This window comes from Rhinolophus hipposideros (genome assembly GCF_964194185.1).
Source record: "Rhinolophus hipposideros genome assembly, chromosome: 6".
In the NCBI taxonomy this organism is placed as follows: Eukaryota; Metazoa; Chordata; class Mammalia; order Chiroptera; family Rhinolophidae; genus Rhinolophus; species Rhinolophus hipposideros.
In genome coordinates this window covers 81392609-81419073 of record NC_138052.1, presented here as the reverse complement: position 1 = coordinate 81419073, position 26465 = coordinate 81392609, and the positions used below count along the sequence as shown (strand labels likewise).

At 34.5% G+C, this 26465-nt stretch overlaps 1 protein-coding gene across 1 annotated transcript in view; it reads right to left on the bottom strand.

The window, feature by feature from the left end:
- VWC2L (von Willebrand factor C domain containing 2 like) overlaps positions 1 to 10162 on the bottom strand; it is a 151031-nt gene extending 140869 nt beyond the window's left edge. Inside the window, exons 1-2 of the mRNA XM_081051799.1 lie at positions 9547 to 10162; positions 6869 to 7338 (exon numbers count right to left, since the gene is read on the bottom strand). Of these exons, the coding sequence (XP_080907925.1) occupies positions 6869 to 7258 (390 nt within the window). The 5' untranslated portion in view covers positions 7259 to 7338; positions 9547 to 10162. The remainder of the gene's footprint in view (positions 1 to 6868; positions 7339 to 9546) is intronic.
- Positions 10163 to 26465: the final 16303 nt, after the last annotated feature.

Sequence of the window (26465 nt, the reverse complement as noted above, 5' to 3'; positions counted from 1 at the left end):
CTTAAAATTTAAAGCTAGAGAATTTTTCTGACTGGACACAGACTATTTCACCTTTGCCAGAGTTAACTTGGAAGCCGTTTATTCTTATTCCCTCATTTAAAAAACTGTTAATGAAAAAAAACATTCCCCATTATTACTGGAGATTTTGAAAATAAAACAAATTATTATAAAAAACTGATCTGTTTCCTAGATTTAGTGTATTTTTATAGAATTACAAACTGTCAAGTGAGCACAATATAACAATGAGAAAGGGTGCGAGGAACTTTATAAATTTAAGTTTTAATAAAATTGACATCTAATCTCTGAAATTGGTCTTAGATTATACATATTAAATCGTGATTCCTTAGTTATTTACAGAGATAGGAATTCCCCACTGAGAAAATTCACTTTGAGACTCCTCTGCATGCTGGGGCCGAACCTCAGGTGAGCAAGTTGTTACTGATGAAGATTTCTTGACCTGTGTTATTTCATAGCAACTTGAAAGGAGCAGCCATTCCTGAATTCGCTCAAAGGCCATTTTAATATTAAAACCACATCATGCTCTGCAAAACAGAAACTGTATTTTGCAGAGTCAACAACTGTGGAATTACTCTTCTCAACCTCTCAACAAAGATCCTAAATTTCCTTTATTGTATGAAATTAGGACGTTTTCTAGGACTTTCTTTAGAAGAAATCTTACATTAACCATTTGCAGAGAATTTGTAAATGCTCTCTTGGAAAAAATACTATTTAAAAATCCCACCCATATACTCAAAATTCACCCATTTCTTTATTATTAAAATAAATACAACCTTCACACCTCTGGAAGGATGAACTCTGCCCTTGGCCTAGTGCCATCACCTTAGTTTCTGTGCCTTTCACATAAACTGGTGCAATGGGAGGTAGATGGGTGGGTGCAGTGAAATGTTTTTCTGCAAGGTGTTAACTGTTAGCCCCTCAATTGAGATGTCTTTACAGCCTGCAGTTTTTCCTGTACTTTTGCATATTTGGTCCTCAGCCCCTAGAATGTTGCCTTCCATTCTTTTGCCATATTAAAAAAAAAAAAAAAAAAAAAAAAAAAAGTGACAGCAAACAAATTTCCCAAACCTAAATGCAAAAATCCTGCCTGCTTAAACAGTATTCTGGGTTTAATGTTACAGTACTGGACTTTAATAATGGGGCATAGATTAATGAGAAAGCTGGAAAACCTGCCTTCCTGCGAATGTATCCATTAAAGAACAAGTCACTTCTAAACCTTGGCGTTGACATTTTTATGAGTGTGATGATTTGGCAAAATACTTCAGTTGATTAATTTTCTGTCATCTTTGCTTCTTTCTTCAAGATTTCAATATTAAATGCAAAATTCAGGGCAAAATCTAGGCAGGTCGCCACAGCATGAAAACATGTTTACTTTTTAAAAAAAGTGACATATACACAAAATGTGCAGCATGAGAAAATAATCACACTGAACCTTTTAAAAATAAAAATCAGAAACCTGATCTACTGTCTTTGGCTCACAGTGGGAAAAGGACAAAGGCCGATGCCTGCAGAGAAAGGCAGATCTTGAGCAAATCCAGTTCCTGAGTTAGGGATACTGGGTGTTGACTGCAGAAAATCACTTCAAAATAAGACAAGCTATGCAAAAACTGGACTCTCTCCTTTAGCTGCATATACTATAACCTTCAGTATCTGACCGAAAACTAAATCAGTCCAAGTTTTAGAGTATGGAAAAAACATACAAAAAAAGCTAATTCTAGCCTAGTGAGAGTTATAGAAATACTGAGCAAAATGATAAATTATTTCTCCCTTTGAGAAACTCAGAATAAGTTAGTTAAGCACTGAGTCAAAGCTGACAGGGCCTATATTTCCAATCAACTTTTTTGTAGGAAATGCTATTGTAATTTATTATTTATACTTCTTATTTTTTCAAAAGTAGGTCCAGTGTTATTTTGCCTGGGTACACATAAAAGAACGATGAGAAAACTACTATACAGTGACCTTTATCTTAATACATTATTACCAGAACACTGGAAAACTTAGAGTTTTCAAAATGAGTAGAGAGAAATACACTTTCAAAGCTTGCATCAGTTATTTTGAAAAACAAACAAATAAACAAACCCAAACCTAACCTTTATAAATAACTTTATTCTTCCTACCAGGCACATGTGGGTTAATTTACATTTGAATTTGGTGATCAGAAACAACTGAAGTAGGGACATATGTTTTGCAACTATACAGAGTGAGGCAGCACAACTAAAACACTGGGGGGACATTATAACCCCTGGGTGGAGACACAATTCAAGATGAGCCTAGGTTAGGACAAAGGCCAATGCCTGCAGAGGAAGGCAGACCTTGGGCAAATCCAACTCCTGAATTAGGGATACTGGGTGTTGACTTGTAGAAAATCACTTTAAAATAAGACAAGCTATGCAAAAGCTGGACTATTTCTTTTAGCTGCATGTAGTATAACCTTCAGTGTCTGACCTAAAACTAAATCAGTCCAATTTTCAGAGTATTAAAAAAATGTATATATAGATATAGATATATATCTATATATCTATATATATCTACACACACACACACACACACACACACACACACACAAGCTAATTCTAGCTGAGTGCGAATTATAAACTCAGGTAGGGAGATGGAGTAGAAAGTAGCAGGATGGAAATAGGTGCTTTGTGAGCAATGTGTGTCATCTTTAGGGGCCCGGAGAGCACTCTTTATTTCAACTTTGAGTGCTTCTTTAACTAATTAAAATGAAGAGATCAACAAATAAACAGAAAGAAACTAAGGCATTTTAAAGAAACTCTAATTTACTTCTTTACTCTATGGGTTTAGTTATAATCTGACCCATTAGGTCACTTACCAAAAATGTACTGAATGCCTGTTATGTGGTTCACACAGGAGTGCTATGGTTGGGAACAGAGAAGAAAAGAAAAGACAAAACAAAAAAAAAACCCTGTCCATAGGCTCAAAGGGTTCCCTGTGTAGTGGGAAAGACAGGTGGTGTCAAATTATATCATTGTAGTAGGATAAAGGTAGCAGGGGTGGTGACGAGCTTCCATTCTGCAGCCAGGCTGCCTGGATTTGAATCCCAGGTCTTACGCTTTAGAGCTGTGTAATGTTGGGCAAGCTATTGCACTTTGATGCTTCAGTTTTCTTATCTGTAAAACAGTGCTAACAAAAGTATAATCCTCCTACTGTTATTATGAAATGAAATGCATTTTAATACACACAGAGGTCTTAACAGTGTCTGGCTATGATTACAGTTCTTGTTTGAATGGCGTGCACAGCATGCTGGGAGATAATACAGGGGAGGAGTGAGACCCAACCCAGATGCAGCAGTAGGACAATCCGAGGGGGCTTTCCAGATGAAATGAAATTTCAGTGGAGTTTTCAAGTAGTCTAGCAGGATTTATACAGGTGTGCAATGGTGGAAAACTGTGGGACAGCATATACAAGCACGCAGGGAAGATAAGTTACTGAGAGTTAAAGATCCTTGGAGAGGTTGATGAGTAGAATCTAGGCTATACCAGGGAATTTAGATTTTTATCCTAAATACTGTCCTGAATGTTTTTGTTTTTTGTCCTGGTCATCTCATTCTTTGTTTTCTGCAGCAGCCCCACCGCCCCAGCCACTAATTTTTCACCTTTTATTCAATTCTATACTTGGCCACATAGTGACCTTGTTTAAAAAACAAATTTAACTAGGTCATCTCTATGTACAACCTGCATTTTATACTTTAGATATTCTTCCTTCATTATTTAGACTGAATCTATAAATATTTTGGCCCAGTATTCCAGTTCCTTTCTCCACTGTCCAAAATACATGTACAAATTTACTTCTCTCATTATAATTGCGTTTTAGTAAGATCTAGCTTCTTACTATTCTCATCTCTCATCTTGCTTTGCAGATTTCATTCACCTCAATCTCTGATTTTGCTCAAGCAGTTTCCTCTTTGGAATTTTAATCTCCCCAGATCAATTTTAATTACTTCTTTAAGAACAGGCCCAACTTTGACCATCCTGAAGAAAAATAGAGCTTGTTAACCAAACTCACACCATGTTGGCAAGATTTTAACATCACAATTCCTTGATGTTCAGCTTCACAATCATATAATTCACCTTAGAATGCTTCCTCTCCCCCAGCCCCACCCTTCTCTCTCCACATTGTCTCTGCTTTTCTTGGGAGTGGAGATTTTGCCTTCAAGAGATCTCACTTCCCAATGTAAGTACATCTATAGTATCCTGTATACTAAACAGTCCAATAAATGCTTGTTGGATGAGTATGATATGTAAACATACCTCATAACATAACCTCCTTAATGATACGCCAAGATTATTATGTGACAGTTCAGTACATCTTTCAAAATTAGTTCCGTGTCTCTTGCTAGCTGAATTGAAAGAGAATCAAGATGATAGATTACGGCTGCTATTTACTTAGGTGTATATACTTCACATAGATAAGTAGAACATTTAAAAACAATGTGTTGTGATTCTTTCAGTTGAAAGAATTTTAAAGTTGGGTTTCAATTATAAAATGTAGGTAGAAGACACAGAGGAATTTAGAACTTAGAGTAAATCTCTGGACATAAGAGTTTAGAAGGGAAACAACCATTTATTCACTATCTATGTGTACCAGTCACAAGGCTGCTAACTTCACATAAATTATCTCATTAAATCTTCCCAATATCTCCTCCCAAGAGAAGTAATTATTCTGATGGTCATTTTCTAGTCAATGACACTCTGACTCAAAAAGATTAAGGAATCTTTGCAAAGTCTTACATCCAAGTGAGGAATCTGCGATTTGAATGCAGTTCTATCTGGCTCTCCAGCCAAAGTGCTTTGAGACATTATGTAGACTTGTTATTGTTAGAATAGCAGTGTTTAGAAATAGGTTAAATAACTTGACAATTTTGGACAAGTAACAAACTTTCCTCATTCTTAAGAATTTGCCCTAGATAATCACTAAATCTCTTATAACTCTAAAGTGTATTTTTTTAAAAAAGTGACATTAAAAAAAATTACATTAAAAAAGTCTCATGTCATAGAGAGTCAGGTAGAAAGGCAGTGCAGATCAAATGGGTTATATAATGACTATAGCAGGGACATATAATTAGTGTGAAGGAATTAACTTTATATCTGTATATAGTTATTACTTTGGTAATAAAATAAAATCTAACAAATAGAGCTAAACTATAGCATTTTTAGTGGTGAGTTTACCAATTTCAAATAATCTGTCAATATCTTTTATCCTTTATTAAATATTGATTATCAAATTTTATAAATTTCAGAAATTTTATCTGATATACTTTTTTGCTTGGGCTAGGCTATTCTACAATGAATTTTTGCATTCTACTCTAGATAAATATGCATATTAGAAAGGAGTTACATGATTCTAGAACCATGTCTAGAATCAAATCATCTGTTAACACACGTTTACTTTCATTATCCTAAAAGTAAGACTAGTGAATGTCAATATGTATCCAATATTTTAGACACCACAAAGCCATTAATAAATGTAGTATACTCTAAATTATTATTTGATGTAAGTATTGATAATTTTACTAGACAATCCTGCCTCTTCACAATATTGTACAACACAGTATTGTAAGACATGAAAAAGGAAAGTCTAGAATAACGTGTGCAAGATAGTTGAAAGTGATAATTATCTTTAAAATTCCCCTCATGTCTTTGAGAATCTAGTTAAAATGATTGGGTATTCTTGTGTAAATTAGAACTGGTTTGTACCCATAACCTGCAATGGACTGAATGCAATAAAATGCCAAAACACGGAATACTCTGATCATGATCAGTTAAAACCTTTTTACCACATATTGACTTCCTCCACCATTTGACTCTTGTGAAGAAAGGAGTTCGGTCAGTGCTAATACCTTAACATCCTCTCCCAAACATACACAGTTATACTGAAAACCAGCTATATCTTCCTTTGCCTATCAGTTTCTGGGCATTTTGTCACCAAACTTGATTGGATAAAATGAAAATCTGTTATATCAAGCCATCAGTATGTCAGACACTCCAAAGCACAAACTGTCATTATATTTAAGGAGGGTAATTTGACATATTAATTTATACCCTCAGGGCTCAGATCTGGCTTGTAGGAAACCCTAATTATAAGTAGCCATTGGAGAAAAGAGACTCTAAGAAGAGATAAAAATGGACTCCAAGTTACTTGAAAATATAATACAAGCATAAAAGAAAGACCAAGAAATACCACAGAGACTGAAAAAGTAGTTTTTTACTACTTTTTTACAATGGACTACTATAAAAATGCAGTCCTCTCTGGGGTCCTTTAAGTAAAAAAATCTAGTGAGCAGAGAACAGAATGGGGATCATGCTCTATAGCAAGTAGGTCTAATGCATATTTTAAATATAAAGACCACAGCTCAGAATTGTATCTCTATAGCATCTGCATTTTCACACACTAAATAGATAATTTTAGGCTATATTTAAATGGCTCCAAATAGAGGCTAATAAGACAGACAGACAGACAGACACACACACACACACAGTTTACAGAATTTAAACATTAACTTAATAGACACATAGCCTCCAAACAAACATTTTTCCCTAATCAAATATATATTTAATAACACAGAAGAAATGTTTAAGGGCAAAAGAAATATTAAGCATGGCCAAAATACTTTTAAAGGAAAAGGTTATCATGAAACCCTTCAGATAACGATCAACAAACCACTTGGCCTTTTGTCGACCACAGTGGTACTTATGCTAGCCGGAACCATATTGTTGTAAATTAAAGAGAAATTTAAAAATGTGTTTCCAACTTTAATTGTAATGTACTAATTTACTGAACATGTGGTGTGAAAAGTTAGTATTCAATAAATATGGATGGTAACTCATACCTTAAATTCCTCCAAGATTTTGTAATTTTTCCCATGGTATTCACAAAAGTTTTTCACTTCTTTGCACTCAGGACAGCATCCATTGTGTTCCACTTTAGTACACTTTGGGTGAATTTTAGGGCATTCTGGCTGGTCGCAAACAGGTCCATCCAGAGCACAGACACATGGACAGTTAGAATGCCCTGGGAAAAATCGTTCTCCCAACTTGTATACAAAGCCGCTGTCATCCACACACCCTTTGCCTCGATAGTCATCAAAGATCAGATTGTCATTACTGGACATCTGGTCACCTTCATCAGCAGGATAGTCTTCATGACTGATGGCAGCAGAGGTGACCAATCCAGGGATGACCAACAGAAGTATGCAAGCTTCATGAATATGAAGAGCCATCCCCCTCCTCAAAGGCTTCTGGATGTGCTCCTAATATTAAATATACTCAGCTCCTTCCATGGGAATACAAGAGGGGTAGGCTGAAAATAAATATTTAAAAAGAAAAATTTGACATAGATGAAGAGAACATAGATTCATTTAAGCCTACGCTCTTGTTCGTTGGGATCTCCTTGGAAGACAGACCTCAAATAGACTAAGTTCATGCAACTGTCTACACTTTATTATGAAATTTGGAGAGTTGGTCCTTGACAACATATACATTAAAATTTGTGTTTTATGGAGTTATTTCACCTAGGAAACTCCAGTTTCAGTGACAGAATGTATATATGTTACAATCATCTGTATGAAAACTGAAGAGCTTAGTGAGAAAAATTCTACTTCTAAGTCAGGAAAGGAAGAAAGAAAGGAGAAAAAAACCAACAATTGAATATAAATTATAATTGGAATGAATCCAGTATAAAGGCCTTCCTACTTCTTTATTCCCATCATTGGAGAACAACAATGGTCTCAATATGGGTTACTTGTTTTAGTTAACATAAATCTGGACTTTAAAACATAGCAAGCAGAAAAATAGCACAACTGTTCCACAGTGAATAAGAGAAAAGAAATTTTAAATAATAACTAATACAACAGAACTGCATGTATTAAAAATAATTTTAAAAATAAATTTATTTGTATTATTGTCCATACCTCTATTTTACTCAGGAAGTAAGCTCCTAGTGGGCAGGAAAGATATATCTGTGAATTTTATTTTACAGAAACATGAACCTAGTATTCATGGAATACTATTTGAATTATACTTCAATATATAATAAATACCATTCATACAGTCTTGAATACATACTTCTCTTTTGACATGACAAAGATGTTTGCATTTTGTACAAAAATGCCAGTGTCATTTTGCACAAAAATGCCAGTGTAAAACTATTTATTAAAATTTCTTAAAACAGTAATGAGTTGTTACCATTCATAGAAAATATGCCTTATTAGTTTGGTGGCATTGACTCCTGAAAACTTCACTTTGTATTAGTGCTTGTGTGGAGTGTTGCTAGTGGGCTCTTATTTAAATGTTTAGAGTGACTAACTCACACAAAAACTCTGGGGAAACTGTGACTTTAGGGAGTAATAGCTCAGGAAAAATGTCAAATAGTTCATTTGTTTATTTAAATGCCTTTGGCTTTATGCCAATATCACTAAGATTGTACATAGGACATTTTCAGAGATCATTTATCAATATTCTTTATTGGTTTATTTTTAAGTTATAATAAGAGAAATGATAAACCATCTTTTTCCAGTCTAACATACACTGATGATAATTTTAAATAAGATAAAAAAATGGCATTAGGAAACTTCACAAACTATAATATTTGCTTTTTAAGTTAGATATGTAAATTCTAGTAATAGTAAAATGGAAGGTACTATATTCATGCCCTCCTTTCAAAGGAAAACTGCTTTCTGATATTAGAATTCCTGTTGGGTAGGTAATGATAAAGGAGATGGATTTAAAAAAAAAATGTCAAAAATAATGAGTCATGACAGAACAAAAAAATGCAAACCTATAATTCTACTTGAGAAGCTGGAAGCTCCCTTTGACAAAGCATTTTTTTCCCCTCTGAAATTACTACAGAGGCCACAAACACAACAGAAGCTTCTGAAAAAGCATTCATATATTTTACTAATTAAGGCATGCATTTTATACATCTCTCACATATTTATAAAGTTTATTTTGGATGAGAAAAAGAGCTATTGTGATTCCTTATAGTATTTCAGTAGTATCTGTCAATACATGCAAGATAAGCCATATAAAATACACATATTATTCTGCTTCAAAAGGACATAGACAAAAATTATCTCTTTGCAAGCCACAGGTAGGCATTAATGTGCCAGGTTATGGCAAATGTGAACTTAAAGGTAAAAAAGGGGTGTGACATCCACTTTATATGAACATTAAACATGCTTTTATTATATGAAATGTATTTTAAAATCTGCATGGAGAAAACAAGATTTTCTTTTTAATATAACAAAGTTCTTAGGCTATTTTTAAAAATCCCTCTTCATAATTAAGCTGTTCTAGTTCAGTTTAAGACACTATTTATTTAAGAGAAAAAAAATCAGAGAGATCCAAATGTTTATCTGAAGATTTTTAATAAGTAAGTAGACATTGCTAGACAGAAGATCACTTCCCAGCTAAACTTTCCCCCCTCCCCTTATTGCTACATATGATTTAACATGACTGCATCTATTTCTTTGAGAAAACAAATATAACTCATGTCATAAGATACACTTACCTAATCACTCTGGAGGTTAATGGTGCTGATGGGGTCATAGACCAATATGAACTAAAAGATCAGGTATGTTTTAAGAAAGCAGTTTCTCTTTAATTATCCACAGAATACATTTTCAGGCTTGAATTAAAGGCAATCCATTCTCTCTACCTCCCATTTCAAACCAGTCAAGAAGCAGTCTCCCGCCCTTCCAGAGAGAAATACAGCAGACACACATAAGAAATATGCTTTGGACCTGTCTTCAGAATTCAAAGCAAGAAGCAATGCTGGTCCTGTAGAAATCCAGACCCCAGTAGCAGAATCATGTTGAACTTATATTTAGCATTTTCTCAGATCCTTCTATGAAATTTCCCGGCTGATTATGCCTCCTCCACACATGAGTTCATTTACACAGTGTTTGCTACGGCAGTAGAGGTGATTTGGCTAGGCTCTGTGGATCACAAACAGCAACAGCATGCTGTAGCTTAAAGCCCACTCCGCTGGCAATAACATCAGCATCATCCACAATATGTTACTCGAATCCCCTCTAACACACCAGAAAATACTAACTGTGGACGCGAAGGAGAGGAGCAACTTTAGCTGGGTTTCTGCATCACTGAGAGCAGTTTGCAGACTGCTGATTTGGAGCTCATTCTGCCGGCAGCCGGGAATTCCTCAGCACCACGGACAGCGCCAACTGGCTTCTGAGCCCATCTCGGTCGAAATCCCGAGCTGCTTCTTTAGACCAGGCTAGTGTTCTCTAAGCAGTAGCACTTTATACAGCTGATGCATGCATTGGGGGGGAAGGGGGGAGGCACTTGACGTGCGAGATACTTATTTGCATTGAAATTGCAATCAAAAATAAAAAAAACATTGTGATTATACTTAATGTATTCTTGGATGGGCTACAGAGGTGAAAGTTCCGTAAGAGACTTGCATTTAGATTTAAGTATCTGCAGTCTCTGATTATTATTATTAATAGATGAAGCATAATCTTTGTCAAAGAATCTGTGAAGATGTATGCTCCCTGATTCTGTTTGACCCTTTAGTTGAAGAAACACTTTCTCTGTGCTACATGGTTAAACTTCAGGTCTTCTTGCAGCTTGAATTTGATTTTTTAAAAAGTAGCCTGGTTCTTCTGCAGTGTGTTCTCTAACATTCAAAATCAATCTCCTGTAATTCATCTAGTCTGTCATTAGGCGTCATTGTAAAGCTGTTTCCTCCAAACCCCTAGCAAAGATGCTCTGTCTCTAAAATCTCATCAAAATGAGAAAGAAAAAAGACCCATACACAAATAAATGAGCAGAAAGTTTTTAAAAATTTTTATTATTGGTAACAGTAAAATATATGTTGAAAGCATGTTTTAAAGCAAATTGTAACTGTTACCTGCTGGCATATTTAACCAGATATTTACTGGTTTGGGACTATATGAGAGGCATTTTGAAGCATAAAAGGGAATGCCCTCTGTAGTGGGATATGCTGACCATCAAGACCATTTTCGAACAGTGCCATCAGAGCCTCCAGAAAACAGATTCTCTCCATCATGAGAAAATACAACCGTGTGAGCCTCATTCTCATGGCCCATCAACTTGTGAATCTGTCCTGATTTAAGATCCAGCAAATTAATAACCCCATTGCCACTCGCCTGAGCTAATACTCGACCTGAGAGAGAGAGAGAGAGAGAGAGAGAGAGAGAGAGAGAGAGATCAAAGTTTTATTTCACAGTGTATAAGCAATGTAATATAGTTTTGTTTCCATTTTAATTCAACAGACTCATTTTATGTTAGATGTCAGTCATTAAATATGAACTAACTTCTGTTAGTATAAGAAATAATTCCTGCCAAAATTAAGATTTGTCAATGGTTATATTATAGACATTTTAAATAAAGAAGTAACACCTAATGCTCTGCCTGCTTTATATGCAGAGGTCATAAAATGCCCTGCTAGTCTCCTTGTATTTGGGGATTAATAAATAATTTTGAGAAGATGAGATTAGAAGCACTAAGTAATGCAGCTTTTTAAAAGTGAATTATTTGTGAAAATTGTTAGAAAGCATAGGCTTCACATGTATTTATGGCAAAGATGTACATACACACACATACAAGAGAATATATCATATATATAACACATTTTTAATGGATAATTTATATTTTAAAATTTATATTTACTTCAACTCTATTATAAGTATACTGAATCATTACTTAAAACTATAATAATATACTTATTGTTTTTTTTATTGTGATACTCATTAATACAACAAATTTCTTTGGAGTTGAACTGAAGATACCTCCATTTCAAAGATGACTTAGGTTTTTTTTCTCTAATCTAAAATTCAAAATGCTGTTAAATTTTTGTTACATAAAAGAATTGAATGCATCACAGAGTATTCACATAATTTTCATGCTATATATTTTTGAATGAATAATGTCTTTAAATGAAAAGTCATATCACCAATCAAATTCTAACTAATACTTTTATTTTAAAAAGTACAGTAGCAAACAATCAGGGAATTTGGAGGTAAGTAAAAACAATAGAATGCTTACATAAGTACAGTACATGGGATGAGGTAAATAAGTATGATATTAGTACTATACCTGGGATTATCTACTCATTCTTAGAAGGCATAAAGTATCATTTCAGTAATAACATTTCACATTTATTAAACTCTTTCAACATGCTATCTACCAGATTTAGTACCTTGCATAGATAATTCCATATAATCTTTACAATAATCTAATGATAAAGAAAGTATTAACTCTGTTATATAGATGAATAAAGAGAGGTTTGGAAAGGCTAAGAAACTTGCTTAAGATGATACCCCATGTATGGAGGGAGCTAGCATTTAATCACAGGCACTTTGAATCTAAAACCTGGGCTTTTAGTCACTATGTTCTCCACATCCAGTGTAGCACTGTTATCCATGATGCCTTTTTGGCAGATTTTAAGTAGGTGATATATTGTCAAAATAGAATTTATCCATTTCATGATAAAAATTCTATAATGATATCACTATAAAACTTACAGTGAAATATTTAATCACAAATTATACTCAAAATTTTCATAACATCTCTAAAACAGAGAAAAGTTATAAAAGTAAAGCTAATCATGATAAATATGGCCTATTTGCAAACCTTTATAACTACTGGGCTTCTTCATCTAGAACAAAGCCTGACACAGCAAATATCCTTAGGATGGATTAGAGTGTCCAAAGCAGCAGATGTGAATATTTATTATAAACTCTCTTCTACTTCGTCTTTGCTGACAGAGGCATTACACATGGATTTCACTTCTAGTCTCACTCTATAGGCAATTGCTGTTTGTGACTTTCCTAAGAATCAAATGAATAACTTTTTTCTTGTAGTCCATACAACAGCTAGGAAGGGGTAAATATTTACTACTTTTTAAACAATCAGAATCAAAACCCATAAAGAAAAAGGAAATGATTAGCTTTAAACCATTATCTTTTGTTAAAGTCAAATCTGTAAAATTTAAAATTAGAAATACAAAGATTCTTGTTAATTTCTGACTTTATTCAATAAAATAGAGAAAATGATAATATCGGAACTTACTGATAGGATTATATAATTCAGCAGTATCACGCCTCAGGTATTGAAAAAAGATTTTGCCTTTGCTAGAACAGACTTGAGTCAGCAAGTTTATGGTGAGGTTCTTTTCAGGTTTCCTTGAACTAAGGGGTATAAATTTATAATCATGTTCAATTTTATTTAAAGTATATTAGATTAAAGTGGAAGATGGTCATGTAAAAAGACCCTGAACTCATCTACTCCCATGGACAAACTGAATATACACCTACATATAGAGCAATTCATCCTGAAGAATTGAGGGCTGATTGAAGAGCTTCTGCACAAAAAAATGAGAGAGAAACCAAATAGAGAAGGGTAGGAGAGATGGTAATGTGGTAATCATGGGGACCTCACTCCCACATATGAGTTGCAGTAGGGAGAAATATCACTGAGGTGCCCTTGGAAGCCTCATCTGCTCTAGGGTATAGCAATAAAACAGCAATTCAAAGGGATCCTAGACTATACATAAAAAATTCCATTTACTGACCCCAAGACACTTGCCTAATTGGTAGAGAACTGCAGGAACTCTCAGGATGCGCGGGAACTTGCTGGGATTAGAGGTGCTGATGGGCACCATTGTTACATTCCCCCTCCACTTAGACAGTACAAATAGGAGCATGGTACAAGCACTCTGGACAGCTGCAAGATCTCCACAGCATTCTCTGGCCACCTGAGGCAGTGCCTGTTGCAGCTGCAGCCCATTGATAAACCTGGTTGCCCCTGGCGCAAACATACCACCTTCAGCCCCTGCTGGCCTGCCAAAACCATGAAGCACACATAATCTACACAGAGGTTGCTCCAACACAAAGCCACTACACTTTAAGATTAGAAGAGATAGCTGTTTTACATAATACATAGAAATAGACATAGAAAGCAAGACAAAATGAGAAGAAAAAGGAATATGTTCCAAGTGAAAGAACAAGGGAAAAAAAAGAGTAAAAACTCCTAATGAAATTGGGACAGGTAATTTGTCTGGTAAAGAATTGAAAGTGATGGTCTTTAGGCTGCTCACCGAACTTGAGATAATGCAGAAACTCAGTGAGAAACATCAACAGCGAGACATAACAAAGAACAAACCAGAGATGAAGAATACAATAAGTGAAATGAAAAGATATATATATATATATATATATACACACACATATATCTCACTAGGAGGAATCATCATCAGATTAAATTATACAGAAGAATGGATTAGAGACCTGGAAGACAGAATAGTGGAAATCATCTAATCAGAATAGAAAAAAAAAAGTTAAAATGAGATATTTAAGGGAAATCTGGGAAAACATCAAAGACAGTAACTGTCACATTATCAAGATCCCAGAAGGAGAAGGAAAGAGAGAGAAATGGAAGAAAACTTACTTGAAGAAATAATATTTAAAAAATTTCTTAAAGTGGGGAAGGAAATAGACATCTAGGTTTAGGAAGCACAATGATTTCCAAATAAGAGGAATACAAAGAGACACACACCAAGACATATTGTAATTCAAATGGCAAATTAAGTTAAAGAGAGAATATAAAAGGCAACAAGAGAAAAACAACTAGTCACACACTAGGGAAACCCCATAAAAATATCAGCTGATTTCTCAGCAGAAATTTTGCAAGCCAGAAGAAAGTGGCAGGATATATTTAAAGTGCTGAAAAAAACCTACAACCTAGAATATTCTACATGGCAAGATTATTATTCAGAATTGAAGGCAAGAAACAGAATTTCCCAGAAACGCAAAAATTGGAGTCCATCATCACTAAACTTAGTATACAAGAAATGTTAAAGGATCTTCTTTAAGTAGGAGAAAAGGGGCCATAAGCAGAAAATTTAAAATTTTATATATATATATAAAATTATATATATATAAAAGTCTCACAGGTCAAGGCAAATATGTAGTAAAGGCATGGATCAGCCATTTAAAGACTACAATAAATGTTAAAATACGGTAAGTAAATAGAGGATACACAGAATAAAAAGATCTAAAATATGATGTCAAAATCAAAGTGTGGAGGAGAAAGTAAAAATGTGGCATTTTCAGAATGTATTCAAAATAAAATGCCTATCAGCTTAAAATAGACTACTATATATCTATGATATATAGATATATAGATTATAGATATCGATATAGATATAAATATGAACCTTATGGTAACCACAAACCAACGACCTATGAAGATACACAATAAATAAAAGAAAAGGAACTCAAATATAACACTAAAGAAAACCGGCAGATACAAAGGAAGAAACCAAGAGAAGAAGAAAGGAACAGAGAAGAACTACTAAAACAACCAAAAATATACAATTTCATTAAGTAGATACCTATAGATAATTATTTTAAGTGTAAATGGATTGATGCTCCAATCAAAAGACATAGGGAGACTGAATGGATTTAAAAAAAAAAAAAAAGAGGTACAGTATCTCTATGTTACCTTCAAGAGACTCTCTTCAGATAGAAAAACACACACAGACTGAAAGTAAAAGAATGTAAAAAGATATTCCATGCAAATAGAAACAAACAAAAAAAACCCGAGTAGCAATACTCATATCAAACAAAACAGATTTTAAAACAAAGACTCTAAAAAGAGACAAATAGGTCAATATACAGAGGGTGCCAAAACAATGTATACACATTTTGAGTGAAAAGTGTATTAAAATTATATATTCAATATATACTGATAACAAAAGATGAATACAAGTCATACGTACACACTTTTTTGGCACCCCCAGTATAATGATAAAGGGGTCAATCCAAGAACAAAATATAACATTTATAAATATTTATATAGACAATATAGACACACCTTAATATATTAAGCAGATCTTAATAGACATAAGGAAAGAAATTGAGAGTGATACAATAATATTAGGGGACTTTAATACTCCACTTACATCAATGGATAGATGACTGAGGCAGAAAATCAAAGAACCATTATACAACACATTAGATCAGATGCACTTAATATACTTTTATTTTGTAGCACATTTCTTCCAAAAACTACAGAATACACATTATTTGTAAGTGCACTCGGAACATTGTCCAGAACAGGACACATGTTAGACTACAAAACAAGTCTCAGTAAATTCAAGAAAACTGAATTCATATCAAGTATCTCTTCCAACCACAATAGTATGAAAGTTGAAATCAATTACAAGTAGAAACTAGAGACAACAGAAACAAACTGGACACATAATAACATACTACTAAACAACCAAATGGGTCATAGAAGAAATCAAAGAGGAAATTAAAAAAACATATCTTGAGACAAATAAAAATGGAAATAATTTTCCAAATCAGTGGAATGAAGCAAAAGCAGTTCTAAGAGGGAAATTTATAGCAATACAGCCCTGCTTCAACAAACAAGAAAATATTAAAATAAACAATCTAATTGTAGAACTAAAGGAACTAGAAAAAGAAGAATAAACAAAACCCAAAGTTAGTAGAAGGAAGGAAATAATACAGATCAGAGTGAAAATAAATAAAACAAAATGTAAAATATATAAGATCAATGAAACCCAGAGCTGATTCTTTGATAAACCTTTAGCCTGACTCAAGAATAAAAAAAGGGAGAGCCTAAATAAATAAAATCAGAAATGAAAAAGAAGTGACAATTAACACCACAGAAATATAAAGGACCACATGCCAACAACTTGGATAATGTGGAATAAATGGAAAAAAAAATAGAAACATACAAACTTCCAAGAATGAACCAGGAAGAAACAGAAAATCTGACCATATTGATTGTTAGTAATGAAATTGAACCAGTAATCAAAAAATTCCCAACAAACAAAAGCTCAGAGCCAGTTGGCATCACAGGTGAATTCTACAAAACATTTAAAGAATTAATACCTATAGTTCTCAAAGTATTCTAAAAAAATTCAAGGGAATGTAACCTTTCAAACTCATTCTATGATGCTAGAATTTCCTTGATACCAAAATCAGACAAACTACAACAAAGAAAATAATAGGCCAATATCCCTGATGAACATAGATATAAAAATTCTCAACAAGATATTAGCAAACCACATTCAAGAATATATTAAAAGGATCATACACCATGATCAAGTAGGATTTATTCCATTGATGACAGTATGGTTCAACATCCACAAATCAGTTAACATGACACACACATTAACAAAACTAAGGATAACAGTCATGATCACTTCAAGAGATGCAGAAAAAGCATTTGACAAAATTCAACATCCATCTATGATAAAACTCTCAACAATATGGGTAGAGAGGAAACCATACCTCAACACAATAAAGGCTATAATATGAAAAACCCATAGCTAACATCACACTCAATGATGAAAAAAGGAAAGCATTTCCTGTAAGATCAGGAACAAGGGGCGGATGGGTGGCTCAGTTGATTAGAGTGCAAGCTCTGGGCAAGGGGCTGCTGGTTCGATTCCCACATGGGCCAGCAAGCTGAGCCCTCCGCAACTAGAATGAAGTCAATGAGCTGCCGCTGAACTCCAGGTGGCCAAATAGGTCAGTTGGTTGGAGCGCGGGTTCTCAACCACAAGGTTGTGGGTTCGACTCCTGCAAGGGATGGTGGGCTGCCCCTCTACAACTAACAATGGCGACTGAACCTGGAGCTGAGCTGTGCCCTCCACAACTAAGATTGAAAGGACAATAGGTTGACTTCGATGGAACTGATGAGTCCTGGGAAAAACACAGTACTGTTGCCCAATAAAAAGTCCTGGAAATACACACTGTTCCCCATAAAGTCCTGTTCGTCTTCCTCAATAAAATCTTTTTTTTTTTTTTTTAAAGATCAGGAACAAGACAAAGATGCACACTGTCACCACTCCCACCGCTTTCTTCATAGTATTGTAAGTCAGTAATAGAGACAAAAATCACACAAGACAAAGAAATAAAAGGCATTCAAATTAGAAATGAAGAAGTAAAATTGACATAATATTATATATTAAAAAAAACACCCTAAAGACTCCACCAAAATGCTATTAGAATAAATAAATTGTGAAGGTTACAGGATACAAAATTAATATTCAGAAATCTGTTGTGTTTCTATACTCTAATAAGAAACTATTACAAAGAGAAATTTAAAAAGTAATTCCATTTACAATGGCATCAAATACACTAAAATACCTAGAAATAAATTTAACCAAGGAAGTAAAAGAACTATACTCTGAAAACTATGAGGCATTGATCAAAGAAATTGAAGAAGACACAAATAATTGCAAGGATATACTGTGCTCATGGATTGGAAAGATTGACATTGTTGAAATGTTCATATTAACCAAAGAAATCTACAGATTTAATGCAATCCCTATCAAAACACCAATGGCATCGTTCATGGAACTAGAACAAAGAATCCTAAAATTTATATAAAACCACAAAAAATCCCAGATTGCCAAAGCAATCTTGAGCAAGAAGAATAAAATTGAAGGTATCATGCTTCCTGATTTCAAAGTATACTATAAAGCTATAGTAATCCAAACAGTATGGTCCTGGCACAAAAACAGGTGCATAGATGAATGGAAGAGAATAGAGAACCCAGAAATAAACCCTCGCTTATATGATTAATTAATCTATGTCAAGAGGTAAGAATATACAATGGGTAAAGACAGTCTATTCAAAAAGTGGTGTTGGGGAAAAAGGGCAAATACATGCAAATGAAAATTAATCTGGATGACTTTTTACAGCATATAGAAAAATAAACTCAAAATGGATTAACGACTTAAAAGCAGGACATGAAACCATAAAACTCCTACAAGAAAACAAGCAGTAAACTTTTTGACATTGATCTCAGCCATATTTTTTGGATATGTATCTTTGCAAAAGGGCAACAAAAGCAAAAATAAACAAATGGGAATACATCAAACTAAAAACCTTTGGTACCATGAAAGAAACGATCAACAAAATGAAAAGACAACCTATTGAATGGGAGAAGATATTTGCAAATGATGTATGCAATATGGGGTTAATATCCAAATATATAAAGAACTCAGCCAACTAAACATCACAAAAATATCTGATTAAAAAATGAGCAGAGGATCTGAATAGACATTTATCCAAAGAAGACAGAGATGGCCAACAAACACATGAAAAGATGTTCAATATCACTAGCCATCTGAGAAATCAAATACAAATCACAATGAAATATTATTTCACACCTCTTAGAATGGCTATTATCAGAAAATGAAGCAAATAATTAGTGTTGGAGAAGATATAGATGAATGGGAGCTCTCAGGCACCGTTGGTGGGATTGTAAACTGGTGCTGCCATTATGAAAAACAGTATGGAGTTTCCTCTAAAAAAATAAAAATAGAACTATCATATGACCTGTAAATTCCACTACTGGGTATTTATTCAAAGAAAATGAAAAGACTAATTTGAAAACATATATGCACCCCCTATGTTAACTGCAGCATTTTTTACAGTAGTCAAGATATGAAAACAACCTAGGTGTCAATCAATATAAGAATAGATAAAGAATATGTGGCATATACACCCACACCATGGGATATTATTCAGCAATAAAAAGAATGCAATCTTGCCATTTTCAGCAACAAAAATGGACCTAGAAGATACTATTCTAAGAGAAATAAGTAAAATAGAGACAGACAAATACTATGTGAATTCTATTATATGTGAAATCTGAAAACAAAATAAACTGAATAAAAACAAAACAGAAACATACTCATAGATACATAAAACTAAATAATCAGGTTGCCAGAGGGGAGGGCAGTGGGGGATGGTAAAAAAAGGTGTAGGGAAAGAAAATGCTATAAATTCCCAGTTATAAAATAAATGTCATGGAGATGTAATATATAGTACAGGGAATGTAGATAATAAATTCACGATAACTTCGTATGGTGACAGACTTACTGTGGTGATCACATAGTAAGATATGTAAATGTTGAATCACTATGTTTTAAACTTGAAACTAATATAATATTGTACAAAGATATCAACTATACTTTAATAAAATACACTAAAAATAAAGTATATTGGATTATTACATGGCATACAATACCTGGTCTAAAAATTAGTTTTATTGGGAATTGAGATGATGAACTCTTCCTAGGTTTCAAGATTTTGAAAATTGCTTACTAAGATGTGTCAATTACTACATTAGTATCTACTTGGTGTGAGAGACAGGTAGCACTCTCAAAAAAGAAAATTCACAGTATGTCTATTGGTAGCATTTCTAGCAAGCGGAATTTTTACAGACATGTGCATAGGTGTCTTTATAAATAGTCTGCTGATTGGCAAGGAGAAATAAACTATAATGTAAATTATTTGTCATCCCAATGTCAGAGACTTAACGACAATTTAAGGAGTATAGTAGATTTAACTACATCAAAACTTAATTCTATTGGTCAATAGAATTAAAATATGGCAGAAACAAAATTTTAAATAGTACCATAAAAATTTATACAGACTTGCACTAATAATGTCCATGAAAAATTAAATACACCTCTTGAAAGTGCAAAATAAAAAGATAAATGGTAAATTATATTTATTTCATTAAATATATATTATTAAATATATATTTTAATAATTATATATTTTATTAATTATATATATATTTTATTAAAATATTATAAAAATAAAATTTAACCAAAATAATTGTCTGATAACATTCCATTTCAGAATAGATTATTTAAAATATGATTTAGCATAGTATTTTAACAAGAATAAAGATACCAAATTATGAATACACACATTCCACAAATATCATCACATGGATTGAAAATGTGTGATTAAAAAAACAGAGTAATATAGTTTATCAACATCAATTTAAAAATAAAAACAGGCAAATTGATGCATAAATTGGTGGTCTCAGTGGGCACCAGAAACCACTGTGGTGAATCCTGCTCTGCAGGTTAAGTCTCACACCCAACACCCTGTAAGCTGTGGACAGGGCCAAACCCCATAGTCAGTCAGCCAGCAAATAAAACACACTATATATTTGAATATAAATTATGTAGGAGAGAGGGAAGCAAGAGGTGCTTGCCTCCTCCCATGACCACATTAAAATTACAACTAAATCATAGAACAGTCAACCTGGAGAACCATCTGAAGACTACCTGAGCAGAAATGCTATAACTAAGATATAAAGAAAAAGCCATATGAAGAGTGGTAAAACGGGTATAGACACAAATCAGGCAAGCCCCACACCTGTGTGTGGCAGTTGAGAATTGGGAGAGCTATCTTGACTACAGTGGCTCTCCCCACCCAGAAGAGAGAGGGACCCCAGTCTCACACCAGGATCCTCATCTTGGAGTACCAGTGCTAGGAAATGAAGCCCTCACAACTGGCTGTGAAAAACAGTGTGGATTCCCTATCATACGGGTGAGATGGAAGGCTGCTAGAAACCCAGATGTCCTGTGTACAAACTCAGTACACGGGGCCAGTGTACAAACTCAGTAGTCCACGGGCATTCACCCTAGGCTTCAGCAGAGGGACAGAAACTCAAGAGGCTCCAGAGACATACACTGAGAGACTGAGTTCTGTGGCTTTGGGATGAGGACTGGAGGGACAGTAGCTATTTTCCATGTGTAGAACTCTCTTCCCCTGCAGCTGGTAAGCGGGTGTTATCTTTCCTATTTTGCCCTCCTCCCATACAGTCAAATCTGAAACTGCATTGGTCTGGTGAACTCCATTTGCTCAACTCTGGTGACTCCCTGAGACCTCACCCTACTCAACTCACACACCACCAAGGGCAGTTTCTGTGACCAGCAACCAGCCCCTGCCCCGCACACTCCAGGAGACTCTTTTGACAGCAAATAGCTGGCCTCAACTCATACACCACCAGAGGCACTTTGACAGCCAGCAGCCAGCCCATGCTAAAGTCTTTCTTGGACAACTCTAGGGAGTAAGCACATGGGCAATAGCTGGCCTCGATGAGCTCTGAGCCTTTTGCTGAGTAGCTCTAATATCAGCATTGATGCCAAACCAGAATCTACATTAACCTTCTGAAAACCACTTGCCCCATCCTGGTGACATCCTGAGACCCAACTCCCATACTGCAGTATGCTCTATAAGCAGCCAAGACTTCAGGCATCCAGCAAGTAGCAACAGACCGCAGGGCATCCTGGGCTTTTTGTGAAGCCACCCCATGCCTTGTACTGGTGGCAGCCATCCTTGGTTTGCAGTGTAGCCTTTTCCATGAACCTCCAGGTCCAGCACAGGCAGTGAACAAATGCTGATCACTTTTTAGATCCTATCAGGTAGCCTCAGTCTGTACACAGGTAGAGGTTCACCTGGGCCTGCACTGCAGTCTCTTAAGAGACCCCAGAACCAACAAACTCTGAGGCTGGCTTCAGAACACAACAGAGCACCACCCAATTAGCACTACAAGTGTCATACTAATAGGGTGGTCTCAGTGGGCACCAGAAACCACTGTGGTGAATCCTGCTCTGCAGGGTAAGTCTCTCACACAGCATCCTGTAAGCTGTGGACAGGGCCAAACCCCTGTCCACAGGGGTCAGTCAGCCAGCGAATATTTCCACCTACTGATGTGCCAATAATAATAGAGTTTCAACTACAGAGCTCCAATGACCTGAGCCACCGGGCCGGCCCTAGAGGTTCAACTACAAAAAAAAATGCACATAAAGGCTACTCCTAGAATACCTGTCACAGGTGATCAGGGAGACTGCACCACTGCAGGGAATTTATTACATATTGTGTTTCCCTGAAAATAAGACCTAGCCAGACAATCAGCTCTAATGCATCTTTTGGAGCAAAAATTAATATAAGACCCAGTCTTATTACAACATAAGACTGCGTATGGTATAATATAATATAATGTAATGTAATACAATACCGGGTCTTATATTAATTTTTGCCCAAATGACACATTAGAGATGATTGTCCAGCTAGGTCTTATTTTCAGGGAAACACAGTAACAGCACCTGGCCAAGACTGGAAGTCATAGCATATCTACCTAATACATAGAAACAAACAAAGAAAGGCAGCCAAAATGAGGAAGCAGAGAAATATGGCCCTAATGAAAGAATAGAAGAAAACTTCAGAAAAAGAACTAAAAGAAATGAAAGCAATCAACCTAACAAATACAGATACACAGTTGAAAGCAATGGTTATAAAGGTGCTAAAGGAACTTAGTGAGAACTTCAACAAAACAATACAAAACAAAAAAGGACATAGAAACTACAAAACAGAACTTGTCAGAACTAATAACTGAAATGAAGAATGCACAAGAAGGGATCACCAGAAGATTAGATGAAGTAGAGGAGTGAATCAGCAATTGGAAGACAAGGTATCAGAAAACACCCAATCAGAATAGCAAAAAGACAAAGAAAAAAAGAAAAAAAATGGGGTAATTTAAGGGACCTCTGGGACAACATCAAGCATAACATAATTTACGTCAAAGGGGTACCAGTAGGAGAAGAGAGAAAACAAGGGATTGAGAACATATTTGAAGAAATAATGACTGAAAACTTTCCTAATCTGGTGAGGGAAATAGAAATACAAGCCAGCAAGCACAGAGAATACCAAACAAGATGAACTCAAAGAGGCCCACACCAAGACACATAATAATTAAAATGGCAAAAGTTAAAGACAAAGAGAGAATCCTAAAAGCAGGAAGAGAAAGGCAGCTACCATGTTTCCCTGAAAATAAGACCTAACTGGAAAATAAGCCCTAGCATGATTTTTCAGGATGACATTCTCTGAACATAAGCCCCAATGCGTCTTTTGGAGCAAAACTTAATAAGACCCAGTCTTATTTTTGGGGAAACACGGTAGTTGCTTCCAAGGGTGCTCCCTTTAAGATTGTCAGATGATTTCTCAACAGAAACTTTGCAAGCCAGAGGGATTGGCATGAAATACTCAAAGTGATGAAAAGTAAGGACCTACAATGAAGACTACTCTATCCAGCAAGGCTATCACTTGAAATTGATAGAAGGAGAGATGAAGAGTTTCCCCCACAAAAAAAGCGAGAGTTCATCACCACAAAACCAGTATTACAAGAAATGTTAAAGGGACTTATTTAAGAAGAAGGAGGGAAAAAGTGCCACAAAGATGAATAATAAAATGGGAACAACTATGTACCTTTCAATATTCTCTTTAAAAATGAATCAATTAAATGCTCTAATCAAAATACATAGGGTAGATGAATGGATGAGAAAGCAAAACCCAGACATATGCTGTCTGCAAGAGACACACTTCAGACCAAAAATAGCATACAGACTGAAAGTAAAGAAGTGGACAAAGACATTTCATGCAAATGGAAACAAACAAAAGCTGGAATAGCAATGCCCCCTATAAAAGACAAAATAGACTTTAAAATAAAGACGATAATAAGAGACAAAGAGGAAAATTACATAATGATAAAGGGATCAATCCAACAAGAGGATATAACCCTTGTAAATATTTACGCACCCAATATAGGAGCACATAAATATATAAAGCAAATATTGATCAACATAAAGGGAGAGATCAACAGCAATAGAATCTCAGTAGGATACTTTAATATTCCATTGACACCAATAGACAGACAGATCTTCCAGACAGAGAAATCAACAAGGAAAAACGATCTTAAGTGATATACTAAACCACATGGATTTGATTGATATTTTTAGTGCATTTCATCCCAAAGCAGCATAAAAGATAATCCCCATGTTTGGCCACAAAACAAGTCTCAGAAAATTTAAGAAGACTGAAAGCATATGAAGCATCTTCTTTGACTGAAAGGTATGAAATTAGAAATTAATTGCAAGAAAAAAACTAAAAAACACACATATATGTGTAAGCCAAATAACATGCTACTAAATAATGAATGGGTTAACAATGAGATCAAAGAATCAAAAAATACATTGAGAGAAATGAAAATGAGAAAATAAACAATGACCCAAAAATCTATAGGATACAGAAAAGCATTCCTAAGAGGGAAATTCATAGCAATACAGGCCTACCTTAAGAAATAAGAAAAACCTCAAATAAACAATTTAACCTTACATTTAAAGGTACTCAAAGTGATTAGAAAGTGATTAGAAAGAAGGAAATACTAAAGATCAGAGTGGAAATAAACAAAATAGCATAAAAAAAAAAAGAAATACAAAAGATCAATGAAACCCAGACCTGGTTTTGTGTAAAGATAATGTTGACTCACCAAGAAAGAGAGAGAGAGGACACAAATAAATAAAATCAGAAATGGAGGAGATTGACAGAAACACTATGGAAATATAAAAAATTTAAAGAAAATACTACAAGCAATTACACTCCAATAAATTAAACAATCTGGAATAAATGGATAAATTCCTAGAAGATACAACCTTCTGAGACTGAATCAAGAAGAAACAGAAAATCTGAGCACATCTATTACTACAAGTGAAATTGAATCAGTAATCAAAAAACTGCCACCAAACAAAGTCCTTGACCAGATCACTTCACATGTGAATTTTACCAAATATTGAAAGAAAAATTAACATCTATTCTTCTCAAACTCTTCCGAAAAAATTCAAGAGGAGGGAAAGATCCCAAGCTAATTTTATGAGGACTCCATGACCCCGATTCAAAACCAGACAAAGGCAGCAAAGAAAAAGAAAATTATAGGCCAATATCCTTGATGAACATAGATGTGAAAATCCTCAACAAAATATTAGGAAACAAAATTGAGCAATACATAAAAAAGATCATGTGCTATGCTCAGTGGGATTTATTCCTGGGATGCAAGATTGATTCAATATCCACAAACCAATTATTATGATACACCACATAAACAATGAAAGATAAAAATCATATGATCATATCAATAGATGTAGAAATAATGCTTGACAACATATGTCATCATTTATGATAAAAACTCCCAGCAAAGTGGGAATAGAGGGCATATCTGCACATAATAAAGACCACATATGACAAGCATACAGTTAACATCAGATCCCACATGGAAAAGTTAAATGTGTTCTCCTTGTGATCAGGAACAAGACAAGAATGCCCACTTTCATTCGTTTTATTCAACATAGTATTAGAAGTCCTAGACACAGAAATCAGACAAGAAAGAGAAATAAAAGCCATCCAAACTGAAAAGGAAGAAGTAAAACAGTTATTATGCAGATGACATGATACTATACATATAGAACCCTAAAGACAAAAAAAAAAAAAAAACACAAAAAACTATCAGAACTGATAAATGAATTCAGCAATGTAGCAGAATACAAAATTTAATATTCAGAAATTCATTGCATTTTATATACCAATAATGAACTATCAGAAAGAGAAATTAACAAAACAATCCCATTTAATATTGCATCAAAAAATAATAAAATACTTGGTAATAGATTTAACCAAGGATGTGAAAGACCTGTCAAAAACTATGAGACACTGAAGAAAGCAATTGAAGAAGATAGAAATAAATGGGAGTATATACCATGTT